At 38.5% G+C, this 24,378-nt stretch overlaps 1 protein-coding gene and 1 long non-coding RNA gene across 4 annotated transcripts in view; one reads left to right on the top strand and one right to left on the bottom strand.

Moving 5' to 3' along the window:
- Positions 1 to 24,305, top strand: part of ntrk3a (neurotrophic tyrosine kinase, receptor, type 3a) — an 83,849-nt gene extending 59,544 nt beyond the window's left edge. For all 3 annotated transcript variants that reach the window (XM_013273819.3, XM_025909179.1, XM_019361191.2), the window contains exons 13-19: positions 379 to 484; positions 5,219 to 5,407; positions 7,146 to 7,276; positions 8,379 to 8,551; positions 9,739 to 9,982; positions 11,028 to 11,186; positions 18,214 to 24,305. In XM_013273819.3, the coding sequence (XP_013129273.1) occupies positions 379 to 484; positions 5,219 to 5,407; positions 7,146 to 7,276; positions 8,379 to 8,551; positions 9,739 to 9,982; positions 11,028 to 11,186; positions 18,214 to 18,399 (1,188 nt within the window). In that variant the 3' untranslated portion in view covers positions 18,400 to 24,305. The remainder of the gene's footprint in view (positions 1 to 378; positions 485 to 5,218; positions 5,408 to 7,145; positions 7,277 to 8,378; positions 8,552 to 9,738; positions 9,983 to 11,027; positions 11,187 to 18,213) is intronic.
- On the bottom strand, positions 13,902 to 16,910 carry LOC112847468 (uncharacterized). The gene is made up of 2 exons (XR_003221010.1): positions 16,521 to 16,910; positions 13,902 to 14,414 (listed from the first exon to the last, which is right to left on the bottom strand). It is a non-coding gene; the product is annotated as an uncharacterized LOC112847468 (long non-coding RNA).
- Positions 24,306 to 24,378: the final 73 nt, after the last annotated feature.

The following is a 24,378-nucleotide window of genomic DNA, read 5'->3' as shown; positions in this document are numbered from 1 at the left end:
CCACTCACATCTTGCATCAGGTGATTTCAGTGAGTCAAATAATAGGGTGAGCTAAGGTGTCCCAATCGTTTCACCCGAAACCTCTGCTGATATTGACCCACGCCTTTTTTTCACCTTGGCATGTGGTGAGGCACATGATTAATAGTGGGCTGACGACCCTCTTATCTAGGGATTAAATACTTGGGACTCTTCACCATTTGGTTTTAGAACTTAAAAATCTTACTAGTTCAGAGATTACTGCCTGCTGAAGACAGTATTTTATGATGTTTGTGGGTTTAAAGATAGTGAGTCCTCACTCTTGAAAATACTTTAGAGGTCAGGTACTTTCAATTCAATGCTGTGTGTGACTGCGATGTTTAGACTTCATGTGATTTACAGGTATCCATAGCAGTGGGCCTGGCAGGGTTTGCCCTAAGTTTGATGCTGGTGGTTCTCTTTCTTCTCATCAACAAGTATGGTGGGCGATCCAAGTTTGGCATGAAAGGTAAGAGCGGATGTATTTTCAGTCTTTCTGCTCTGTCTTTGATCTGGAATAAAAATGTGTGACTTGTATGAAGGTGGGCAGCAGAAAGATGAGCACTGTGAGATGATTGTAGTCGTTCTAAATCTGCACTATAGAAATAAAATTGAACTGAATGCTTAGAAGGAAATATTAAAAGTGTGAAATCTGCTTTGCTCGTTTTTTCATTGTGTGCAAACACTGATATGGATATATATTGTGGTGGGCTGCAGAAAATTGCAGATAATATTTGTGACATACTATGCAAACATGGTACTATACTATGCAAGCAATACAAGTGCAATCAAGACCAAATGAAGGAACAATGGAAGAACACATAGGAGACAACAAAGTGCCAAAAAAACAGTTTGACTGTTTGGCCAGTCTGGGCGTTTTTTCTACTTCACCTTCGACCTCTACAGCATCTTTCTTTTCCCTCTTTGTCACTTGATGCATGCTGGCATGAAATCATTTTTTTGGTCGGATAAGACTTTTATTTTATATTATTTACTGACTAGTAAGGAACAACCAGCACAGCATTCTGTTGAAATCTATATGAACTGATTATGATAACATATTGCAAGACTAAGCAATACATTGTGTTGTATGTTATTTGATTAGATACACTGCTGATGGCAAAAATATTGGGATTTTTAGCTTGCTAAATGTCACAAGCGTGTACAAAAGCAGTACAATTCTTTGGGAATCAAGGGAAACAGATGTTTCCATACATAATTCATTCTCCCTATTGTTATTCTGAGAAGCAATAAGAAACGTGCTCTGTATTATTGTAGGGTCTATACCTTACAATGTAAAGCACCTTCAAGCAACTGTTGTTGTGATTTGGCACTTTATAAATAAAACTGAATTGAATTGAAATCAAAATGCTACATTGAAAATAAATGGGGAGACACTGGTGGTGAAAGCTTGACTATAAAAAATCAACAAAAAGAAGCATGCTGCTGACATGCAGTATGTGTGGAACAGGTACACTGAGTAGCATGTGGCCCTTGCCGTGCAGCAGTACACACTCCTAGCTGAGTGTCTGCAGCAGAACAGAGGTTTAAAGCTACAGCACGTCAACTCACACACTGCCATCATGAGGTGGTATCTAGAGGTGGGTGTTTGCACACATCAAATCTAGAAATAGTGAAAGTAAACTGTCCACAGCATGCTCATGTTTACCACCCTAGCTCCCTTATGATGACTCATATCAGTGGATTCAAAAGGGATTAGAGTGGGAAAAGGTCCAGGCATGATGAGCCAAGCTTGGATTTTTCTCAGTTTCACATTGTCACTCTGTTTGGTTGGAGAGTTTATGTGCTTCAGTTCAAACCAAATTTTCTTTTTAGTGTCTTGATGAGAATTAAAGTTACTAGGCAATTTTTGTTTCTTCTGTGCACCAACACAATCCATAAATCAAACAATTGAGATGTGATTTGGGTGCAGCTTTTAAGTTTTTAATTTAATAGGTTTCACAAAGGTGTAAAAGAGAGAGGCAACAAAAGCCCTATTAGATGAATGTTTTCTATCCTGAAGCTGCTGTCAGGCAGCTTTTTCTGATGAGAAACTGACAAGAAAATGGTGTTTCACCTTGCAGAAGGCACAATCACTTTGTGACTTGTGTGTAGGTTCATTCTTAATAAAACTAAAGGTTGTTAACTATCGGAGTCGCAGAGATGCCCTGTGCTCTCTGAGGTAAAATGAGTTGAACTACTTGAGGTGATGATGTTCTTACACAAATGAGAATTCCCATAGTTGCAGTTATTATTATAATTATTAGCTTTGACAGTATGCACACAGGTCAGAGCTTAGTGCTGGATGACCATTAACTGTGATACTTTAAGGAACAATTTCTCATCAACAGAGAAATACTGAGTGCATTACTTCGTCTTCGCATTGCTGTGCTGCAGTGTAGTTAGACTACAGTTGTCTCATAGTCTCCACAGAGAGCTCTTTTAGTGGATGTTACTTCCTTAAACCAGACTGAAAATTTCAAGAATATTGTGCTTCTCCAACATTCCTTAATTGTGTCTCAACAAACTTTTGGGGCACATATTTTGGCAATGAAAGGAAGTTTGGAAATGGGCCTGTAGGTTTTCTTCAGTGGTGTGTCCATGTTTCTTTTTCAGTGGTGGTTGGATAAACCCCTGTTTAAAGCGAACGCAAAGAGCAATATATCAGAGTGACTATATTTTGGTCAATAAAGTCTTTTTTAAGACCTCATAGGGGTCTTCAAAAGACCGGCTGAATCCAACCAATCTTCATCATCTGTATCTCAAAGGATTTAAAAGAAGAACGCTTCACCATTTGCCAAAAAAAAAGAATAGCTAAAAATGACAGCCAGCGAATGGCAAACGGAATTAATTAGGATGCGTTTTGTTAGGAGATTAAATGAGACTTGAATTTTATCAGTGACCTATGTCTGGGCCTCAATGTGATTACCAGCGTGGCCCGAGTGAAGCCCTAGAGAAACTATGTTTTAATGGCCATGAACACACAGAAACACGCGCACATTTTGAAGACATTTAGCTTGCACTGATATTGTGTCACTGTTCACTTACACTGCTCCAAATGCATTGTTTGTAAAAGAATAAAAAAGGGATGATTCCATTAGGGCTTCATAAATCCTGCTCCTCAGAGACTTTTTGGGGGAGAAACTTTCTAGTTTCTTCTAAGAGAGAACATTGGCATCTGTATGTCACTGTACTCTCCTTTTGGTTCCAATAGGATTGTTATATTCTTAGGAGACTAAAACATGTCTGTAATTGAATGTGTTATTTTCCTTGGTCACTCAAGTCCAGTCCGTTCTTTAGTATGACCTTTTTTTAGTTGTTTTATTCTATTGTAAACCTTGAATGATACTCTGCTCTCCCCCCGATGAGCTAAGGTCATTATAGTCTGTCTGTCTGATGCGTATAGTCCTATAGGTCTTCTGGGAGTGAAATTGAATTGAGACTGTACCCCATGCAGAAAATCTATATGAAAATTAATTATGAAAAACTATAAACTATATCGGTGCATTCGTAGTTCAGGTTTTAGATGATAAAATGTAGATTTAGGTTTAACATGTTGGTGCACAATTCTTAATCCACAAAATATCTGAATTGTAACTAATTGTATTTTGACTTTTACCAGTTGATACGATCGCTTTTTGTATTTTTTGAGTGGGTTCTTTATGATTGTGTTTGAGGGATTTAATTTTAGCCAGCCCCCCCCCCTAATTCCTGTACATAAGGTGCACATGTTAACACTATATTCATCTGTGCATTAATCATATTTTCTTTTTTTTATTCAGTTCATGTCTTCAAAGAATGTCATGTTTGCAGTTAGTCAACACTGCTGTAACATTCAAGGCACAAAGCAACAACCAGCATTACAATGAGTTTGTTGCTGTGACAACTGAGTGTTTTCTCTGAGTTTCCTCACCCAAGCCAGTGAAAAGGCTCTGAGTGTTTTAGCCATCTTTATATGGTCCATCTATGGCTGTATGCTCACTACTGTCCCACCAATTAGGACTTTTTTGGCAACTATGACTAAAAAGAGAATTATCTAATAAAGGATAAACAGTTTCAAACTCAAATGTTCTTAAAGGTCAGGAAATGAACTCACAGCCAAACCTTAATCATAAAAAACAAAAAATGATACAGCAGTTTAGCTCTGTCATTTGTCATATTGTAATTGGTTACACTGATATCTGCGATAGAGATCCGAATATTTGAGTGAAGATGAGGCTGAAATTATTTGAAGTCAGTAGGTAGTGATTTCAAATCAGTTGATCTTGAATCTGCAGTGCATGTTACTATGGAGATTGTACTTCAATAAGTAATCAACCACCTTCATAGTACAGAAAACCCAGGGTTAACCCTGAAGTTACAGAGATAAGGTGAAATCCTGCTTCATAGTACAGTCCTCTGGGCAGCACAGATACATAAAAACTCTGGACTGACCTACTGAGTAAACAGGTCAACCCAGCTTTGCGTGACAACTTAGTAGGATTGCTAATAAGGCAGATAAGACAAAGATGTAGTACTGACATAATTATTCACTCACCCGTCTGAATGATTGAATTCAGAAGTTCCAATAACTTCCACTGTCACAGGTGTATAAAACCAAGCACCTTGGCATCCAGACTGCTTTTGCAAACATTTGTGAAAGAATGAGTCGCTCTCAGGAGCTCAGTAATTTCCATGATACTCTGATAGGATGCCACCTGTGCAAGTCCAACTATGAAATGTCCTCACTACTAAATATCCCACAGTCTACTGTCAACATAGACTACTAACTACTGTCACTAAGACAACAATATAATTCATATTTGCCTTATTTTTATATTTGTCATGTTTGTGACATAAAGTATATCTTGAACTGGTTTTGAAGTACAAGCTGTTTAGATTCTAGTTGGTTGATTGATTGTTGTGACTGATTGTTAAGGTTAGCTATATCGTCCTAAAACACAGCCTTTTCATTATTTCCTCTGTAGTGCATAAAAACAGTTGAACTGAAAGATACTTTTTTCCTCGGTTCTCAGGAGGACAAGTCAACGATTAATCAACGATGAAACTCTGCTTTTACCCTTGTATCACATCCCTTTGTTTCAGAGACTCTTCTTATAATAACAGGAAATATTTGAGGAAGTGTCCTAGACTTAGAAACAGTTAGTGACTGACAGTATAGAGATATTCATTCAATCTAAACACTCCATCTGTCTCTTTGTAGGTCCAGTGGCAGTGATAAGTGGTGAGGAAGACTCTGCCAGTCCCCTTCATCACGTTAACCATGGGATCATTAGCCCCTGTACACTGGATGCTGGACCAGCTGCAGTGGTGATTGGAATGACTAGAATTCCTGTTATAGAGAACCCACAGTACTTCAGACATGGCCACAACTGCAACAAACCTACCACCTGTAAGTGAAAACATGTATTCAGTTTTCAGTTCGATTCACTTCAGTTTTACCTATATAGCACCGATTCGCAACAACACTCTTGGAGCATTTTATATTGTAAGGTAAAGACAGAGGAAACTCAACAATCAGACGACCCCCTATGAGTAAGCACTTGGGGAAGGAAAAACTCCCTTTTACCAGGAAGAACTGGTTGCAGAACAAGGCTCAGGGAAGTGAGGCCATCTGGCGCGACCAGTTGGGGATGAGGGGAGGACAAAAGACATGCTGTGAAAGAGAGCCAGACATTAAAAAATAACTAATGTCTTGATGCATGCTCAATCAACCAGGTAAGTAAATCCCAGAAGCTTGATTCTGTTAATGTGGACGAAACGTTTTCAGTGAGAGAAGTGCGTTTTGACAATCATCCAAGTGACTCCTTCAGTTTCAGCTGACTGCAGGTTCCCCCAACCTTATAAACAGTACATTTGCACAATAACTGAAACCAGCCCACTGAATGAACAATGGGCTGTGAGGTCAGGTCTTTGATCATTAATATCCAAATTGTCATGACCATTGATCAACAACCATTGATCAAAGACCACTGATCACTGATCAGAAACCATTGATCAGTGGCCATGAGTACCATTCACAGAGAGTTGGGGAATGGCTGCAATCACAGCAGCCACTGTGTACTCATTGTTAACAGTTCGATTACTCTGCTCTTAAAAAATCTTGAAAAACAAGCATGGCGGCATCACTGCATATCAATATGGACTTAAAATAGAGGTAGATTTAGTCTGATATATTTGTCTCTGAATAGCTTCCCCTTGAAAATGAGGGAACTGTTCAGATGCAGATATTCACATTCACACACACACACACACACATTTTGAGAGGAGAATATTTAAATGAATCTTACAGTGATTCACTAAGGCAAACTGTGCTTTGTGCTTGATGTTGTTCTGGTGGAGCAGAGCTTCACACATTTCTGAGCATTAGAGGCAGGGACAAGAAACGCCACAAAAGGCCTTATACCCCCTGACATTAAAGGTTCAAATGCCATTAAACTGGTTCACTGTTAAATAAAATCTTGATGCTGATGTTTTTTGAATAATTCCACAAAGTGTTATTCAGTCTTGAAACTCATTGATTGTGTATGTAACAATGTTATCTTTATTATCATTTTATTCAGATGATTATTATGATGTGCACTTACTCTGCTGCCATCCTTCCTCAGAGATATCTTAGATAACTTCCTCCTTAATGTTAATTAATTAATTAATCACATAAATTTATATTAAAATAATTCCTTGCACAAATATATGCTATTTGAGATATAATATTAAGGTGTAATAGAAGCCCATTTTAGTCTCTGAAAATGTGTCATTTACTGCTACAGGCAGGACAAATATCTGTTGTAAATAAAATACACTTGTGCTAAATCCCAAAACAGTGTGTTCAAATGAAAAAAATCTATTTTTTTAAAATCCATAAAACACATGTAAAAAAACAAAAAACAAAACTATTTCAGATCATCCACAGAGAACAGTGTCAGTAATCTTCTGTTTGATTAGTTTAAAGTAGATCTATTAACAAGTTTTGCAGTTTTATTCAACTTCATGATGTAAACTGTAGCCCACAGGTGGCAATCAAACATAAGCAGTGGGAATGAATACTTGGGAAGCTTCATTTGAGTGGCTGTTTTGTAGTATTAATAATGGCTGAAAACTCATTCCCTCCTTATCTTTGTCTTTCTCAGATGTTCAGCATATTAAACGGCGGGACATAATTCTGAAAAGAGAGCTTGGTGAGGGAGCCTTCGGCAAGGTGTTCCTGGCTGAGTGTTACAACCTGAGTCCCACTAAGGACAAGATGCTGGTAGCTGTAAAGGTAAGCTACACAGATATAACTTGTGTGTGTGTGTGTATTCATCCTTATGAGTCATGAGGACGCTTTCTTCCCAAGCTCTTTAGACTACCGTGACCTGGATGACTGAGAACCTACACAGATTAGTCAGACTACACTGTCTACAGTGTCTTTTAACTTGACCTGATGTTGCCCCTCCTGAAACCCTGACTTCTTTAAAATATTTCTGGCCCATTCTTAAAAGCTGGGTCTGTGGCAGGAAATCAACCAATTTAAATCAACTCTACCAATTCTGCCAAGAACAGTGGTCAAATATCCAGCCAGAATTATGTCAGAAGGTTGTTGATGACTACCAAAAGCATCTGGTCGAAGTTAAAATGCATTAGTGAAGGAATCTAAACACTGTGTTGATTCAAACTGAGTTCAAAAAACAATGGCAATAACCTTTCACAAGCATTGCAGTCTCTGCACATTTCTCATTAACACTCAGGTTATCATCCCTGTCCACTCAAAAAGCCAGTGTGAGTGTGAACACATCTCCATGAAACACTACAAACTGCATTCACAGTTTTCCTTTATTCTATTAATAAGCTTACCAAGCTCGTCCATCCTATTTTCCAAGGACTTTACATCAATTACAGCTGGTACATCCTGTTTATATTTCTTCTTAGCTCTCCACTTACTTCATGGTCTGTCTCCCCCGTGGCTCCTTCAGAATTACAAGTCTTACTCCAGGCTGTAGGACATGAGATGCAAAACAATGAGTCATCTCAACTTAGTTGAGCAAGGAAGATCAACTTTATCGGGTGATAAAGTCATTTAATACAGCACAGCAACAACAATAATGGGAACTGCTGTAACAGGCTGCCACTTAACAGGGTGCCAAAAAACGGAAGTCTGTGTGACAACCCACCAGTGTTAAGTACAGAAAATAATTGGCATTTGTAGTCAGATACTGGCAGAATCTGGCCCAATTTAAGGATCATTTACTGTAAGTAATTAATGAAGTTTTATCCAAAGCTTATGGATATACATGTGAGGGAGAACTGTTACCATAGCTATCCGAGTGTAACATTCGTGCTGTGATATGATCGTATGACAACAGCATACTCTCTGAATCTCCCAGACGCTGAAGGATCCCACACTTGCAGCCAGAAAGGATTTCCAGCGTGAGGCTGAGCTCCTGACTAACCTTCAACACGAGCACATAGTGAAGTTCTACGGAGTGTGTGTGGATGGAGACCCTCTCATTATGGTCTTTGAGTACATGAAGCACGGAGATCTCAATAAGTTTCTCAGGTAAGTCAACCACTGAAGCAGCAGGTGTGTCTTTCTTCTTCTACAGGGTTTTGACGACAGACAATTTTACAAGTAGAATTCGATTCTACTTGTAACAGTGCTATTCACTAATGTGTGTCTGTGAGAGATATGATGAAGTATATCGGATGACAATATTAAAACATCTATTGTTTCATATTATACTCTATTATTTATTTCGTGATGTTGCAAAACACACTGTTTACTGTAAATATTTTTCATTGCTTTAGATAACAGTAATGGTCACCACAGAACAACAGAAGGACCAGCCAAAACGAATTGAGGAGCCCCTTCCTAAATGAGGGGCTACCTCTGTAGCATGGACATGGTTTGTTATGGAAAGTCTGACACTGAGCAGAAAACTGTATTGTACAAATTACGCAGCAAACAAGCCACAGAGATTAACACAACAAACCTCTTCCACAACCTAAGCAAGACTCATAAAAGAGTGTGGACTCAAAGGTTAGAACTGGCTTTTGCCAGTAGCACGCCATATAATAAAGACTCACGAAGATAATGATCGGCACCCCTGGAATTTTTCCAAAAAATGCACAATTTCTCCCATAAAATTGCTACAATTACATTTGTTTTGGTGTACACATCTTTATTTCCTTTATGTGCAGTGGATCAACACAAACAAACTTGAGTTTGACAGCTTTTCCCACAAAATGCAAAAACTGGGCTGGACAAAATTGTTGGCACCTTCAACTTAATATTTGGTAGCACCCTCTTTTGGTACTGCAATCAATCACTTCCTATGACCATCAACAAGCTTTTTACACCTCTCAACTGGAATTTTAGACCACTCTGCTTTTGCAAACTGCTCAAGGTCTCTCAGATTTAAAGGGCACCTTCTCCCAACAGCAGTTTTGAGATCTCTCTGTAAGTGTTCAATTGGATCTACATCCAGACTCATTGCTGGCCAGAACTCTCCAGCGCTTTGTCTTCAACCATTTCTGGGTGCTTTGTGAGTTATGTTTGGGGTCACTGTGCTGCTGGAACACCCATGACCTCTGATGCAGACCCAGCTTTCTGACACTGGGCCCTACATTGACTACCAAAATGTTTTGGTAGTCTTCAGATTAAGTTTTAAGTCGAACCGTCTTGCATTAAAATTGTCCTGAATGTCCTGCATTCCTAACAGTGCAACCCTCTGATGATTTTCTCAGAGCCCATGGGCCAGATGCCATGATCCTAGTGGATGGACAGCCTTTGCAGACGAGTGGTGAACTCGGTCTGTCCCAGATGCTTCATATAGCCAGCCAAATTGCAGCTGGGATGATCTACTTGGCATCTCAACACTTTGTGCATCGTGATCTGGCAACCAGGAACTGCTTGGTGGGGAATGGTCTTCTGGTCAAAATAGGAGATTTTGGCATGTCCAGAGACATTTACAGCACAGATTATTACAGGGTAAGGACATTTTTCTTCTTGTATTTTTGTCTTCCTTTCTTTTATCAAAACTGGAAATGTTTTCAAAGATGAGCAATGAAATGGTAAGTTTCATGGGCAACATTGCTAAATTGTTCATCAATAATGTAAGACCTGTAGTATCAAAAGCTTTTTTAAAAGACAAGACGTTTCATTACAGTTACACTGATGTGTTTACTCTGAAGGCATATTGGTAATCGCTTAATGCCAGTTTATAAAAACAGCTTTTCTAAAATCTTCAAGAACTGGAGAAGTAGAGGAATTGTTCTGTAACTGTTCTGTAACATCTGTTTTATGACAGGGACCGTTGCGAATACAGTGCATCCAGAAAGCGTTGACAGCACTTCTTTTGTTCCACATTGTGTTATGTTGCACCCTTATTCCAAAACAGATGAAATTATTCAATTCAATTATTCATTTTTCACCTCAAAATTTTACACATAATAGCCCATAATGATGAAGTGAAGAGACTTTGTGTGAAATTCCTCCAAATTTAGTAAAAACAAAAATATGACATGTTCTATATATTTTCTGAATACAGTGCACACATGAAGGCTAAAAATATAGAAAACATTTTGTAAACTTTGGATGGGCTCTTCTGGTAGAAGGCATGGTAGAAATTTGTTTTACATTTGGTGTATGGCATAATTTTCTTTTAAATTTTCTGAAGACAGGTAATCTAAGTGTGATGTCATTCTCCTACAGCCATTGCATTGTGAAGTCAGCATTTATTTTATAACGTGTTAAAGCCAAGAAAATGTCTTTTGCTTGTTTGAGTAACTAAGCGGAATGTGTTACTTTGTTATCTGTGAAAAGACTACCAGTGCCCAAAATTCAGTCCAGCATGAATTCATGTATTTACTTTTATATTCAAATATTCAAATGATTATCACAAATGTATAAGTCAGATTTGCCATGTTGAGTCTGACTTGTTTGTGTAAGTTTTTGAAGTTATCATATTGCTTATAACTTTCCCATAAAGCATTTCAACTTGTGCATGTGTGTATGTATGTATCTGTATGTTCAGGTGGGAGGTCACACCATGCTGCCTATCCGCTGGATGCCACCAGAGAGCATCATGTACAGAAAGTTCACCACAGAAAGTGATGTGTGGAGCTTTGGCGTTATTCTGTGGGAGATCTTCACTTATGGAAAACAGCCATGGTTCCAGCTCGCCAATAATGAGGTAAACTATTATTTCAACACTGTCGTTCGCTGAGGACATGATATAATTACCAGGAACAAAAACATTTGATTATTTTACTTAAATGAGCTGTTTTCCCTAGGCACCCAATTTATTAGTCCAGTATTATGGAAAAAATAGAGGTGCATATATCACTAACTTAATGGACAGAACTAATAGCCACTCTCATTTTACCTAACTTCTCCAAAACCTGATGAATTTCCACAAAATAATGTTGTAGGGTCTTTAACTTACATTATAAAGCGCCTTGAAGCAACTCTTGTTGTGATTTTGTGCTATATAAATAAATTTCAATTGGATTGAATTGGTCTTTTTGTGGTGTAATTTTCCTGGAATGCTCAGTTGGTGCCCTGTCTCTGACATCCCCTGTTATATGGAACTGGGCCTTCAATTTGGAGATGCTACTAGGGCTCACTCCAAATACTTCGGCCACTTGGTTTTGCAGAACATCAGCTTTTGGTTGCCCTATGGCACGAGTCCTAGCCAATTCAGTCAAACATGGCATGTTCAGAATCGACACCAACTGACCACTGTAGCAGGGTCCAAACTCACAGGTGTCCTTAATCAGACACCTGGGGTACCATAAGCTCAAAAAAAGTGTCAATAGCAGAATAAGCTGTTTGGTATTGTTTAGACTCTAAACAGTGTTTAATTACTACAATGTCAAGTGCTTGATGTAGTTTACAAGATACTGCCACCACTCCCTTTTGGATATAACAAATAAAACCAAACACCCTCAACTCAGACCAGAAAGTTACAGAGATACTCCAGGGCCTGAGACTTCTCTGCTGGATTACCACGTCAACGGACTGTATCTCACCCAGAGAGGAGACACTGGGGCAGTGTGAGAGAGAGCACAAGTGGGACAAGTGTGAAGGTATATAGATTAGGCTAGCCACTCATTAGACATCAAAATTGATCCAGTATATCTTACACACAGTGCAAGATGTGCTTTTATTTTTACCGAATCCTGGACTCTTCCATTAAGCTAGATCGGGTAACAATCTACCATGCCAACCAAGTCTTTATGGAAGGAGGAAGGACTTGTGGCAGGGCAGTGTTGATGTTTACATCAGCAGCGCTTGGTGCTGAAATCTACTGCTGTGCACAAACACTGTTCTCCGCTGTCAGAGTTTGTTATCATTAAGTGCCGACCAGTCCACCTAGCAAGGGAATTTACATCGATTGACCTCATTGATGTTTACATCCCTCCCACCACTAACGCCACTGCTAAGACCATGGAAGATAACTACTGGACGCTGTGAACACCAAGTCAGACTCTCTGATCACTTCACCATTATTCTGAGACCTGCATACAGACCTAGAGTGAGAGCCATCAGACCAACACAAAATCAGATGTGTGTAGCCAGAGGGGGCCTCCTCAACTCTGAAGGATTGCTTCAGCACTAGAAACTGGTACATCTTTGTCAAAGAATTGTTTCAGCAGGCAAAGAAAGGCACAACTCAAACATGTATATACATGGGTGATCTCAGTGGAGACTCACACTGAGACATCAGTTCCCTCTTTATTTATACACTGCTCCTTCCTAAAATATGTCGGGTCCGTGCCCCTTGTGTGTAAAACAACTCCTTACAAGGTGATAAGCATGAAACATATTTAAACTGTTAAAAATAGTAACCGGTCAAGCTTATCTCAGCAAACTCAGCAAAGGTGGAGGCACCTGTGGTATTTCCTCATGTAAGCTTTGTCATGAAACACAGTGAAATAGGAGTTTTAAATGAAGCTAAACAACTAGGGATTTTTTAACTACAATAAAGCAGAATACATATAAAAATCCTTTAACATTCCCTCCTGTTTTAGCTCATTTAAACATGTTTCACACTTTGTTTCAGAACATGTTCTCTTGCATCTAGCATTTTCAAACATGTCATCATTATGTGTTACTTATATTGCAATCTAGCTTTACAGGTCGTCTGGAGATTTTCTTCTCACACATAGACATCTTCGTCTTCAAAGTTATCTTCACTGTTACTCAGATCATTTTTGTCATCCATTGGTACAGTAACATAAGCTGTCAATGATGTGGAAATCATTTTAGAAATCATCTTCCTGAGACAAGGGAGAATACACAGAATAATACAAGTAAGAGTCCTATGAATATTAGACCTTTATACAGCAAAACAGTCCACGAGCCACTTAGCAACCATTTCAACCAATCTGTACCTCCGTCTACATATTCCTTTGACTGCACATTCTGAAGTCGTTTTAGAACTTTTAATGCATCCGTCATGTTACTAGAATGTATGCTGTCAGGTATGTAAGTGCAACAGGTGGTGTTAAAAAGTACACACAATCCTCCTTTTTCAGCCAGCACAATATCAAGCGCCACTTGATGTTGCATGACCATTATTCGCAGGGCATCTATCTCCTCGTTCTGCTGGTCGTTGATTTGACATGATGCGTTCAGGAACAGCCCAAACCGGTAGTTCAATGTCTCGATCCTCAGCGCATTTTTCCCTGTGCCTACCCACGGAAAGAGTGAGTGCAGCACTTTCTGTCCTGTAGTCCAAAGCTTGAATTCCTGTGGGACGTCAGAGCCCCATATTGGGTCATGTGGTTTCGGATCTGGAGTGTCAACTGATCTTTTCCCTCTTTTGAGTGATGTATCGTCAGTAGTTATCTTAAACGTGTGATCAGATATGAAGATTGGAGCACACATACCTGTCCAGTTCTGGGGGAGAGTGAAATAGGCCCGCTGTCCACATAGCCAGGCCATTCCCTGCACCCAATAGGTGCCATTGGAAATGTCATTGTGTAGTGGTGTGAGTTATCATGCGTCCAAGCTTTCTTCTGGTGATGCTTTTGGTCCATATTGAATAGTAGGAAGCATCCTGCAGCCAGCACCGCTAGGGTTAGTGAGACCAGGAGCAACTTCATGATGACCTGGCGCACCTGACCCCTCTGATAAGTAGACCAAAGGCAAGAAGCAAAGGGCGGGATATACCCGATCAGCCCTTCCTCCACCTTTCGGGTCACCAGAGGGCAGGGACGTCGGCGTCTATTAGTCTATGCTCTCACTCACTTACTTACAGTGGCTTTGGTGGATCCAGGATGGTCTTTCAGAAATCTTGCATGCAGTCGGCATGGTTAAAAGCACTTGGTATGGTCCCTCCCAACAGGGTGAGCTCCAATTTTTCCTCTGGAGTACCCTGATTAGGATCCAGTCACCTGGCTTCAACCTGCAGATACTGGAGAAGAGTCACATGGCAATTTGTTGTTCAGCACAATTTCTTTATTTTCTAGTAGCTTTGCCATCCACTCTGCTAGAGTGGTCTCTCTAACTGATTTGTTTACTGGTTCACTCAGTATTGGTAGGGGGAAAGGTCTTCCATGAATTATTTCAAACGGCATCAAGTTTTGGGAACCTTGTGTTAATCTCATCCACATTTTCACTAGACCTATACATTCAGGCCATGGTCTCCCTGTTTCTTCCATGCACTTCCTTAATCTTTGTTTGATAGTGCCATTTGTTCTTTCCACTAGCCCTGCACTTTATGGATGGTAGGCACAGTGATTTTTTATACTAAATCCCAATGCTTCGGAGATCTTGCTAATCACATCATTTACAAAATGTGTTCCATTGTCTGATCTTATCAGGGACGGTATGCCATATGTTGGGACAAAATGGTTGCATAGGCATTTTGCTACAGAGATTGCATCTGCCTTTTTTACAGGATAAATTTCTGGCCATTTTGAGAACACATCTATAATCACTAAGGCGTATTTTGAACCTTGGCTTTCATTTAGCTCAATGAAATCCATGTGAATAGTATGAAATGAGTGAGGTGGTGCAGGAAAATGACCTCTTTTTGGTCTTAGGTTACCTTGTGTATTATGCTTTTGACAAATCATGCATGTCCTTATAAATTCTTTTGCCGAAGTCTGCCGAAGTCAAAATTTAGTATAGAAAAGTATATTATATATTTAGTATAGAAAAGTATATTATATATTTTAACTAATTATACTATCCCTCCTGTTGACACATGAGTAACTCCATGTGTCACCAGAGCTACTGTTTTATGTAAAGACTTCGGTAGTATTGGTGTTCCATGACATACCATCAGATCATCCTGTAGGATTGCTCCGCACCTCAACCATTTCTGTTGCTCTGATAATGGTGCCGATTTTTGTTCATCTCTTAAGACAGAATTTCAATCAGGTCAAACGCCTCTATGCACCTGATTAGTTTAGTTATTTTCTTTATTTTCCTCTTCTCATATATCATGTCATTATTAATATTATTATTAATATTATTATCTCTTAATTATTTTCTCTTGTTTCTATATAACATCAATAGTATATTACAATATACTACTATACTACAAATATACAATAGTCTATTATAATATTTCATATATATTTTATTATGTATCCATCAGGGCTGGGAGTGATCTGCAGTTTCACCCTTACCCAAGCTGGAGACACACTTTCCTTGGCTGAACAATGACACAGCCTTAATATACCTTATGCATCTCTCTTTTTTATTTGATATACTTTCGTGTGAATTATCTGGTTTCATTTACTCTATTCATTCTAGGCACGTTCGTCATGCCAACTATATTTCATTGTTAATACCAGTTTACAGGTTGTTATCCTGCCTATTATTAGTTTGAATACATCAGATAAGCTCTGATTTAATTTAACCTTTTGTTTATTCCACTTCATTCCTCTTGTATTTATTTCTGTTTGGAGGGTTTCTTATAGTTGCGTTAGTGCGGAGGGACTACATTTGCCTTCCCACGTGGGACATTTGGTTTTCTTTGGATTCCTCCATCTACATGCACTAATTTGTCCGGCGCCTGGACATTTTTTCTCTAGCCACTGCTTGTCAGCAGTGAGTTTTGTAGCTTTATTACCCATTACAACAAAACTGCAGAGCCGTCTCTGGTATTAGAGTCAGGAGTGGTAACTAACACGCCCTTCTACTCCTACGCTATTCGTGGAGCGGTGTCAGTTTTATGTGAGGAACACAACCTTTCTCCTCTACTCACCAGTACTTTGGCTACTGACAGGAAACAAAATGACAGAACAAAAGAGTAATCCAGCAGCGTACTGTGCTGTTAAAAATGATTTATTCTTCACACACAGAAAACACAAATATATAATATACAGTCGCGCAGATCCTTTCAGCGGATCAGTCTACCAGCCCGTGCGGTGGGCAAGCCCTAAATTTCAAATCCTTTCGGCGGATTAGTCCTATTTTAGATCCGTGCAGTGGATCAGACTCTCCAACCCTTTCGGCGGGTGAAACCTATCTTCGTTTTACGCGAGTGTATATGTGTGGGTTTCTTTACCTCACTGAAACGTCGCTGCAGCCGGTTTCGTTAGATCGTTCCACTGAATCCCACCGCCGTGGACCACTGATAAAAACACTGGCCAAGACCCGAATTTTTTACGCTCTTGGGCTTTCACCTCTACCTAGAGAGGGCTGTCGACAGACTTCAGTGCGGGCTCCCCACGGCGTCAGGAATCAGTGTAGATCTCTGCTTTGGAGTCACAACAAAACAGTTGTTATTTCCTCTCCGGCTTGGAGGACCAAAAATTATGTCAAAGAATTGTTTCAGCAGGCAAAGAAAGGCACAACTCAGACATGTATATACATGGGTGATCTCAGTGGAGACTCACACTGAGACATCAGTTCCCTCTTTATTTATACACTGCTCCTTCCTAAAATATGTCGGGTCCGTGCCCCTTGTGTGTAAAACAACTCCTTACAAGGTGATAAGCATGAAACATATTTAAACTGTTAAAAATAGTAACCGGTCAAGCTTATCTCAGCAAACTCAGCAAAGGTGGAGGCACTTGTGGTATTTCCTCATGCAAGCTTTGTCATGAAACACAGTGAAATAGGAGTTTTAAATGAAGCTAAACAACTAGGGATTTTTTAACTACAATAAAGCAGAATACATATAAAAATCCTTTAACAATCTTCAAACAAGCACCCACCTAAAACAGACATTAAGGAATACGCTGAGGCTGTTGCAGCATACATCGCAAAATACACTGATAATGTCACTCACTGCAAAACTGTTACTGTCCATGGTAACCAGAAGCCATGGCTGACAGGACAGGATCATAGGCCCCCCACGACAGCCTTTAGGGCTGGTGACACTACAGGACTTGCAACAGCTATAGAAAACCTACCCTGTGGTGTCAGGAAAACAAAATGACAGTACAGTAAGAAAATATCTGGTCCTTTCAGTAACAACAAAGGTCTTTCTGCACGGTCTTTCTGGTGTAGAATCCAATCCTCAGTGTCATTACTGGTGTAACAAGGGAAGAGTCTGTTGACGATCTACAGATGAGGATGCAATTATTAGCCCCCCTATTAAAAATTAGGTCAAAATTATTACCCCAATCATGCTAAAAGTAGGTTGTGTATTCTTGTTGTAGTTCGTACATGTTTTCTGAGCAATCCCAGGCTATTTTCGTTGGACCTTAGTCTTCAGGTCACCTCACAGGTTTCCAGTGGGATTTAAGTCAGAGTTTGAAGCAATAACCCAGACCCAGTTTTGCTGCTGACTGTTTGAGGGTTTTTGTTTTGTTTTGTTTCAAAATCTTCACATATCCTTATTTCTTTCTTATGATGCAGATTACACAAACAAGTACAATCACTGGCTTTAAGAATGTTCAGATTTTCCTCATACTCCTGGCATTAACGAGAAAACTTAGTAGATGTACTGCTTGGTTTTATTTGTAAGAAAGGTATTTAAAAGAAGTCTTCCTAAGGTTCGAACATTTTAACATTATTGTTAATAGGCTGTTTTGTTTTCTAAAACAAATATGTACCTGGATTATTTGTATGATGTAGTCATTATATACTGTGTGCATCACTTGTTGCCTATCAGTATAATGACACTCCACAATACAGCCATAGGCCAGGCCAGTGCAGTGTACAACTGATGCAAGTCTGGTTGCGTAGCAGTCCTTTCTTGAAAAAGACAGTAAAGTATCTCTGCTGAGCTACTGGTCTCTGTGTCTTTACAGGTGATAGAGTGTATTACTCAAGGCAGAGTACTGGAGCGCCCAAGACTCTGTCCTAAGGAAATCTACGATATTATGCTTGGCTGCTGGCAGAGGGAACCGCAACAACGTCTCAACATTAAGGACATCCAGAAGATGCTGTTTACTTTGATGAAAGCCACACCAGTCTATCTGGACATACTGGGATAATAATAGCCACAAGGAGACACTAATGGAATATATTCAAAGCACTGAATTGCCCCCAAACAGAAGTGATCTGTTTGCATACTCTGTGGTGAAACTATGCGGATTAGGGGCTGAAAATACCCAGTTTTCATCTGCCAGATATTTGAGGACTGCAACTAACACATTGTATATTATGTTTATTTAACTGGACCAAAATGATCTGAATTGAATCAGTACCGAATAATCTGGAACCTGCAAATTCTATACCCATTTAGTTTTTTCAAATGGAATTGTAACTAAAAAGACTTAAGTATAAAGTATGTATTGCAACAATGTGGACTGATTATCCTGATTGTGCTGATGTGGTATAGTTAAGGTGTCACATCATAATAATGTGGGTTTCACCCTGTTTTGATCATAGCAGCACTAGTTCTAATCAACTGTTAATAAACCCTGACCTGGACTGGTAGTTTACTGGTAGTAATCCTGCCCAGGATTACATTGATCTCAGTTGGATTGGCTAATAGGTTTCACAAACCTTAAGTAACCTTCTAGTCTTCCTGTGGCTTATCTTTGCCTGGTCTTCATTTGTGAAATGTGAAAAGTCAGAAGGATGAATTTGTTCTCTTTTTTATTATTTTAATTTATATCTGTGCCCAAGCTCGTCAATTTCACAAAATCTTTCTCATGTCTTGGGTTGCAGTGGTAGACATCTTTAATATAAAGTAATGATGATGATGAGACACTATAAAGTTTCAAAGTACTAACATTTCTGTATTCTGTTTTTAATTTCTGGCAACCCCAGAAACCAATGGCAGAGCCAAAATATTTTCAGGGGTGGCCAGGCTGCAAGGCTGAGGTTGAGCACAGAAAATTCGCTTTCTTTTTAAAGCCCTTTCCCTCCCCCCCTTTTTCAGAGAAACAGTATTCACTAGATGTAATTCAGTTTCATGGATTAGCACATGGATCCCTAAAAGGTTTTGCTTTTGGTTGTTTATGGTTGCTACACTGTGGCCACAATTTGGCTCTGCACCTGCCTGAAACCACCAACATTCTTGTGGGTTGTGGCACAGTTGTTCTGACACAGGTATTTGGGGAACAGACCACATTTATTGAGCATTCACAAGGACCAGATAGTTGTATCTTAATGTCAAGGAAATGTGTAGTTTATGTGACCATGTGCAGATTATATTTCTTGACTTTTCTTTCTGTTCATGTATAAATTAAGGAAGGAGGTGAAAAAATAGAACAATGCACATAAATCAAATATTTCATGTACAGCAGCTGCTATACATGACTGCTGTTCTTAAGTGCTAGTTCAGTGGCAGCTTGCAACACAGTTTTTATCTGAAACATCATTGTTACTACACTTTTAAGTCCGGAGCTCATGATAGCTCACTGAGCTGCTTAGCTTTACAAGAACCTGACCATACCTTCCAATCCTGAGCCTGGAAGCATGGCCTGAGTGACTGTCTGCCACTATAGAAATGGACCTAAGTGCCTCCTACTTCTTTCTGAACACTAGGAACCAGGAAAGTAGTCTTTCAAAATAATAGCACTTTTACATTTTGTTTACCTGCCTAATGGCCACTAGCTGCAAACTCTTCTTTTTCTTATTACCAGCCTAGTTTCATAAGTATCTACTGTATAAAAAAAAAATTAAATTAAAAGCAAAAAAAAAAAAAAAAATTAAAAGCCAAACTACCCAAGGTGAAATTGAAATTACATTTTAGTATATACACTAATCAGTCAATTTATTAGGTATACCTGTTAAACTGGTCATTAGTATAAATATCAAATCAGCCAATCACATGACAGCAACCCAATATATTTAGACATGTAGGCATGGTCCAAATGAACTACTAAAGTTCAAACCCATCATCAGAATGGGTGAAAATGGGTGATTAAAGTGATGTTGGACGTGGCATGGATGCCAGTGCCAGGTTGGCTGGTATTTCAGAAACTGATACTACTGGGATTTACCCACACAACCAGCCGTAGAGTTACACCAACAAGGCTGAAACTGCCTTGAGCTGATAACAAGGCAATAGGAACTCGAATAATCACTCGTTACAACCAAGAAGCATCTCTAAACGTACAATATGTGGGTCCCAATAGAAGACTGGAAAAATGTTGCCATCAGTGCCTGATGAGTCTTGAATTCTGCCATGACAGTTTGAGGGTAGGGTCAGAATATGATGAACCCATGGATCAAACCAACCTTATGTCAGTTATTCAGGCTGGTGGTGGTGTGGGATATTTTCTTGGCAAGCGTTTGGGCCTTTAATAATATGCCTTCATTGTCACAAATTACCCGAGCATTGTTGTTGACCATGACTATGATCACAGTGTACCCATCTTTTGGGGTGTGGTGAGACCACAGATTCACATTGTGGATGTAGAACCAAAAAATCTGTACTAACTGTGTCAGCATGGATCAGAATCTCTGAGAGATGTTTGCAGCACCTTGTTGATTTTATGGCACAAAGAATTATGGCAGTTTTGAAATTAGAAACTGGCCCAACTCACTATTAGCAAGGTGTGCTACTAGACCGTTTACAGATAACCATTTGCCATTTTCCAAAGCTAAAAAAAAATTAATGAACTGATATATGTGTGAACTGAAAGGATAATACTTGAGACACTAGGATGTATATACTGTAAATCTGTCTGTCTTGAGATATGTTAATTTATTTTGTTTTCCTATGTTGGATTATTTTTTGTTTCTAAATATGTTATTATATGATTACTGTAAATCTTATAGATCTTTTGATTTGATTTCCAGTTGTAATTTACTGTTACGAGTTGCATTTATCTCATTAGAGACTGGCTAAAAAAATCTAGATTTAAGAAATGTCATTTTGTTTTGTGTCATTTTATACTATGCATCCATTGATTCATCCATATTCTTCCTCTTATCCAATTCAGGGTTATGAGGCATTTCATATAATTGAAATAAATTAATAAAAAATAATAAGTCAGGAAAACGGATTAAAACTACAAAGTTACACATGCTAAAAAGTCAGTGTTTTATTGCCCTCTTCAAGAACTGTTCAAAGATCAAACGCATTTTTTAATTTAAAAGAAATAGTTTGTCATTCATCGACCACAGTCAGAAAATGACAAATAACACTGTCATCAGTGTGTCTAATGATGTGTCGTGCACCTAGTCTCTACACTGTATTTGAGATTTTAACTGTTTTGTCCACACTGGCCTAAAGAATTTAAAATCTAGTCTCACAAGGAATTCAGTGCATAAAGTTGTTAACTTCATATGCTCTCGGGTCAATGAGTGAGTACTGGGTTTAGCATTGCCTTACTGACTCTATACCTCAATTTTCAGCGAGCATCTTGAGATGCGGGAATCAGTATTTTTCTTTATTTTACTTGAATCAACAAAGGGGCAGCAGCATGCTGTCCATTAGCTTGATACATGAAACCCCTCCTAAGCCATTAGAAGAGTCATCTGAAGAGCAAAATGAAAAGCCTTTGATTAATTATTTATTGATATTTGAATGTATCATCAGTCTGCAGTAAAAGACACACTTCATTTATTCCGTCCCTTCTTGTTAAATGAGACAGATTTACAATACTGTGAGAAAGTCACTGTCATCCTATCCTGTGCGTGATGTTTGAGTGTCACATATTTGGTGTTGGTTTTTATAAGATTTTGTTTCTCAAAAGTGTATTTATTCTAAAACAGTTCATCTAAAATAACTGAACATAAAAAGTATATCTGGGATTTGCATTGATATATAGGTATATTGTATAAACATTAAACAGGTGCATCACCTGCATTGCCTGGTTACTATGAATAAATCTGATTCTGTATCTTTTCTAAATTTAGATTAGAGCTGTGTAATTAAAGATATGTGCATTTCTAAACTGCAATCCTAATGCTAGAATAAAACATGATCGAAGTTATCTTACAGTAGACTTGCTTACCAAGTATCACCCATAATGTGAACTCTGTTTCTAAGCCATTCATTTCATCTTAGCAAATTGATTATATTTGCATTAGTGTCAGTGTTTTAAATTTTGTCTTTCTCTCACTATGAGTGTTTCCTTACTCAAAGTCCTCCAGGAAGTCAGGTATTACTTATAAGGTCTGCAAGGTACCTAAGAGGGTCGGCTTCATTAGAACCTCACTCTACAGGAGTGAATTACAGAATTTAAATTTTGTTTCATTTGTTTTCTACACAAAAGAAAATGCAAATTTTAGAGAAATCTCAACACATTTATAGAAAAAGTCAGTTTCACAAAACTCTAAACATAAAGTCAAAGGAGTTAACTCTTTCAACATGAAACACAGCACTCTCAAAACCGATTCTTTCCAACTAAACAATACAAACAGCTGTTATATGATTATATCTAAGAGAGAATAAAAAACACTGATCAATTCAAAACCTACCATCAGAGGTGTTTGACTATGTCTTGGCTTCATGAGGCCATGGTACATACTTTTCCTTGTTTTGGAAAAGTATACATGTTTATTTTTATTCTGTTTATTCTGTCCAAATACCATTTACATTTATCTAGTGCAGTATAACCTTTTTAATGGAAATAAATGAGAAACAAAACAAAGCAAATCAGTGCACAGAGTTTTAGAAAAAAGGTAACAAACAAAACATTTATTTGTTACCACAATACAAAGTTTTCAGATGAACTGACAAAAATAAAAGAATGCCTTCTTCCTCCCAGGCTTTTTTCTTACCTTTCCTCTTCCTTTGTGTTTTCGTTGCTTCACCTTCTTGTCTGTCACTTGAAGCTGGTGTTATCCTCTGATACAGGATCGTTCTTCCAGTTGAGTGGTTCAAAGGAGGACCATGAGTGAGACTAATTAATAGTCAGAGTGTACTTTAAGGCCATGTTTCTAGAACAAAATGTGTTTGTGTTCAGAGATTTGCAAAACTGTGATTTAGATTGTCATTTGAGTGAGAGCAGTGGAACTCTTCCTAGCAGCTTAGAGTTATAATGATGATACATAAACTTTATATTTTTAAAATTGTGTACATAGTTCCCCTTTTTTATTGTAAGAAGTGGGCAAAAGATCATTCATCTCAATTTTATTTTTATGCTCAAGTCAAAATTAGGGACCCTAAGCCATGTTTGAAGAAACTGAAGAACAGAACCATATTCAATTCAGTTCAGTTCAATTTTATTTATATAGCTCCAAATCAGAACAACACTCGTCTCAGAGTGCTTCATACTGTAAGGTAAAGACCCTTCAATAATATGGAGAAAACCTTTACAGTCAAACAACATCCTTGGTAACAGTGGGAAGAAAAAACTATCATTTAACAGGAAGAAACCTCCAGCAGAACCAGGCTCAGGGAGGGGCAGACATCTTCTGAGTGGTTAACCTTATCCTGTTTTCTCAAGAGACCTTCCTAAATGCTGCAAGCATGCTGTGTTGATACATGCAAACTTCCTGGAGGACACAATTGGCTAGCAAAATACATCAAATTGTATTACAAAACAGAAATCACCAGATAAATGTTTCCTGTATGATCAAGCCTTAAGCTTAACAGACTGACAGTCTTGGTTGTTTCTAATGATATTAGGGTTAAATGAAATCTTTCTCTCTGTTTGCTCTTGACTTTACATGTATTCTTCTTTTTTGTCTATTGTGTTCTTATTTATTCTCTTCCCCTTTCCCACTGTCACTTTACCATACAAAGTTTCTAAGCTGAATATGTAAGAAACATCATTACTCTATTAAGAATCCATGTCTTTTCTAATTGTTGTATATCCATCTCAACACATACGTATGTGAATCATTTGACTTAAACTTGTATAACATGTTTCTGACAAGCTTAGATGTGGTGATTTTTTAAGGTGGCTCTGTGTATGATTCTGACTCTCAATTCTCATTAAAACTGACTTCAATGAAGTTTGCATCCACTTATTTTTAACAAGAAAAAAAGGCAAATAAGTGACTCATATTCATTATGTAACATCACTTCCCCACTCCCCGTAACATATTATTCCCCAGACATTTAT

This window comes from Oreochromis niloticus, linkage group LG7, assembly GCF_001858045.2.
Source record: "Oreochromis niloticus isolate F11D_XX linkage group LG7, O_niloticus_UMD_NMBU, whole genome shotgun sequence".
Taxonomy (NCBI): Eukaryota; Metazoa; Chordata; class Actinopteri; order Cichliformes; family Cichlidae; genus Oreochromis; species Oreochromis niloticus.
Note: the sequence above shows the minus strand (reverse complement) of the source record. Positions and strands in the feature narration are given on the sequence as shown.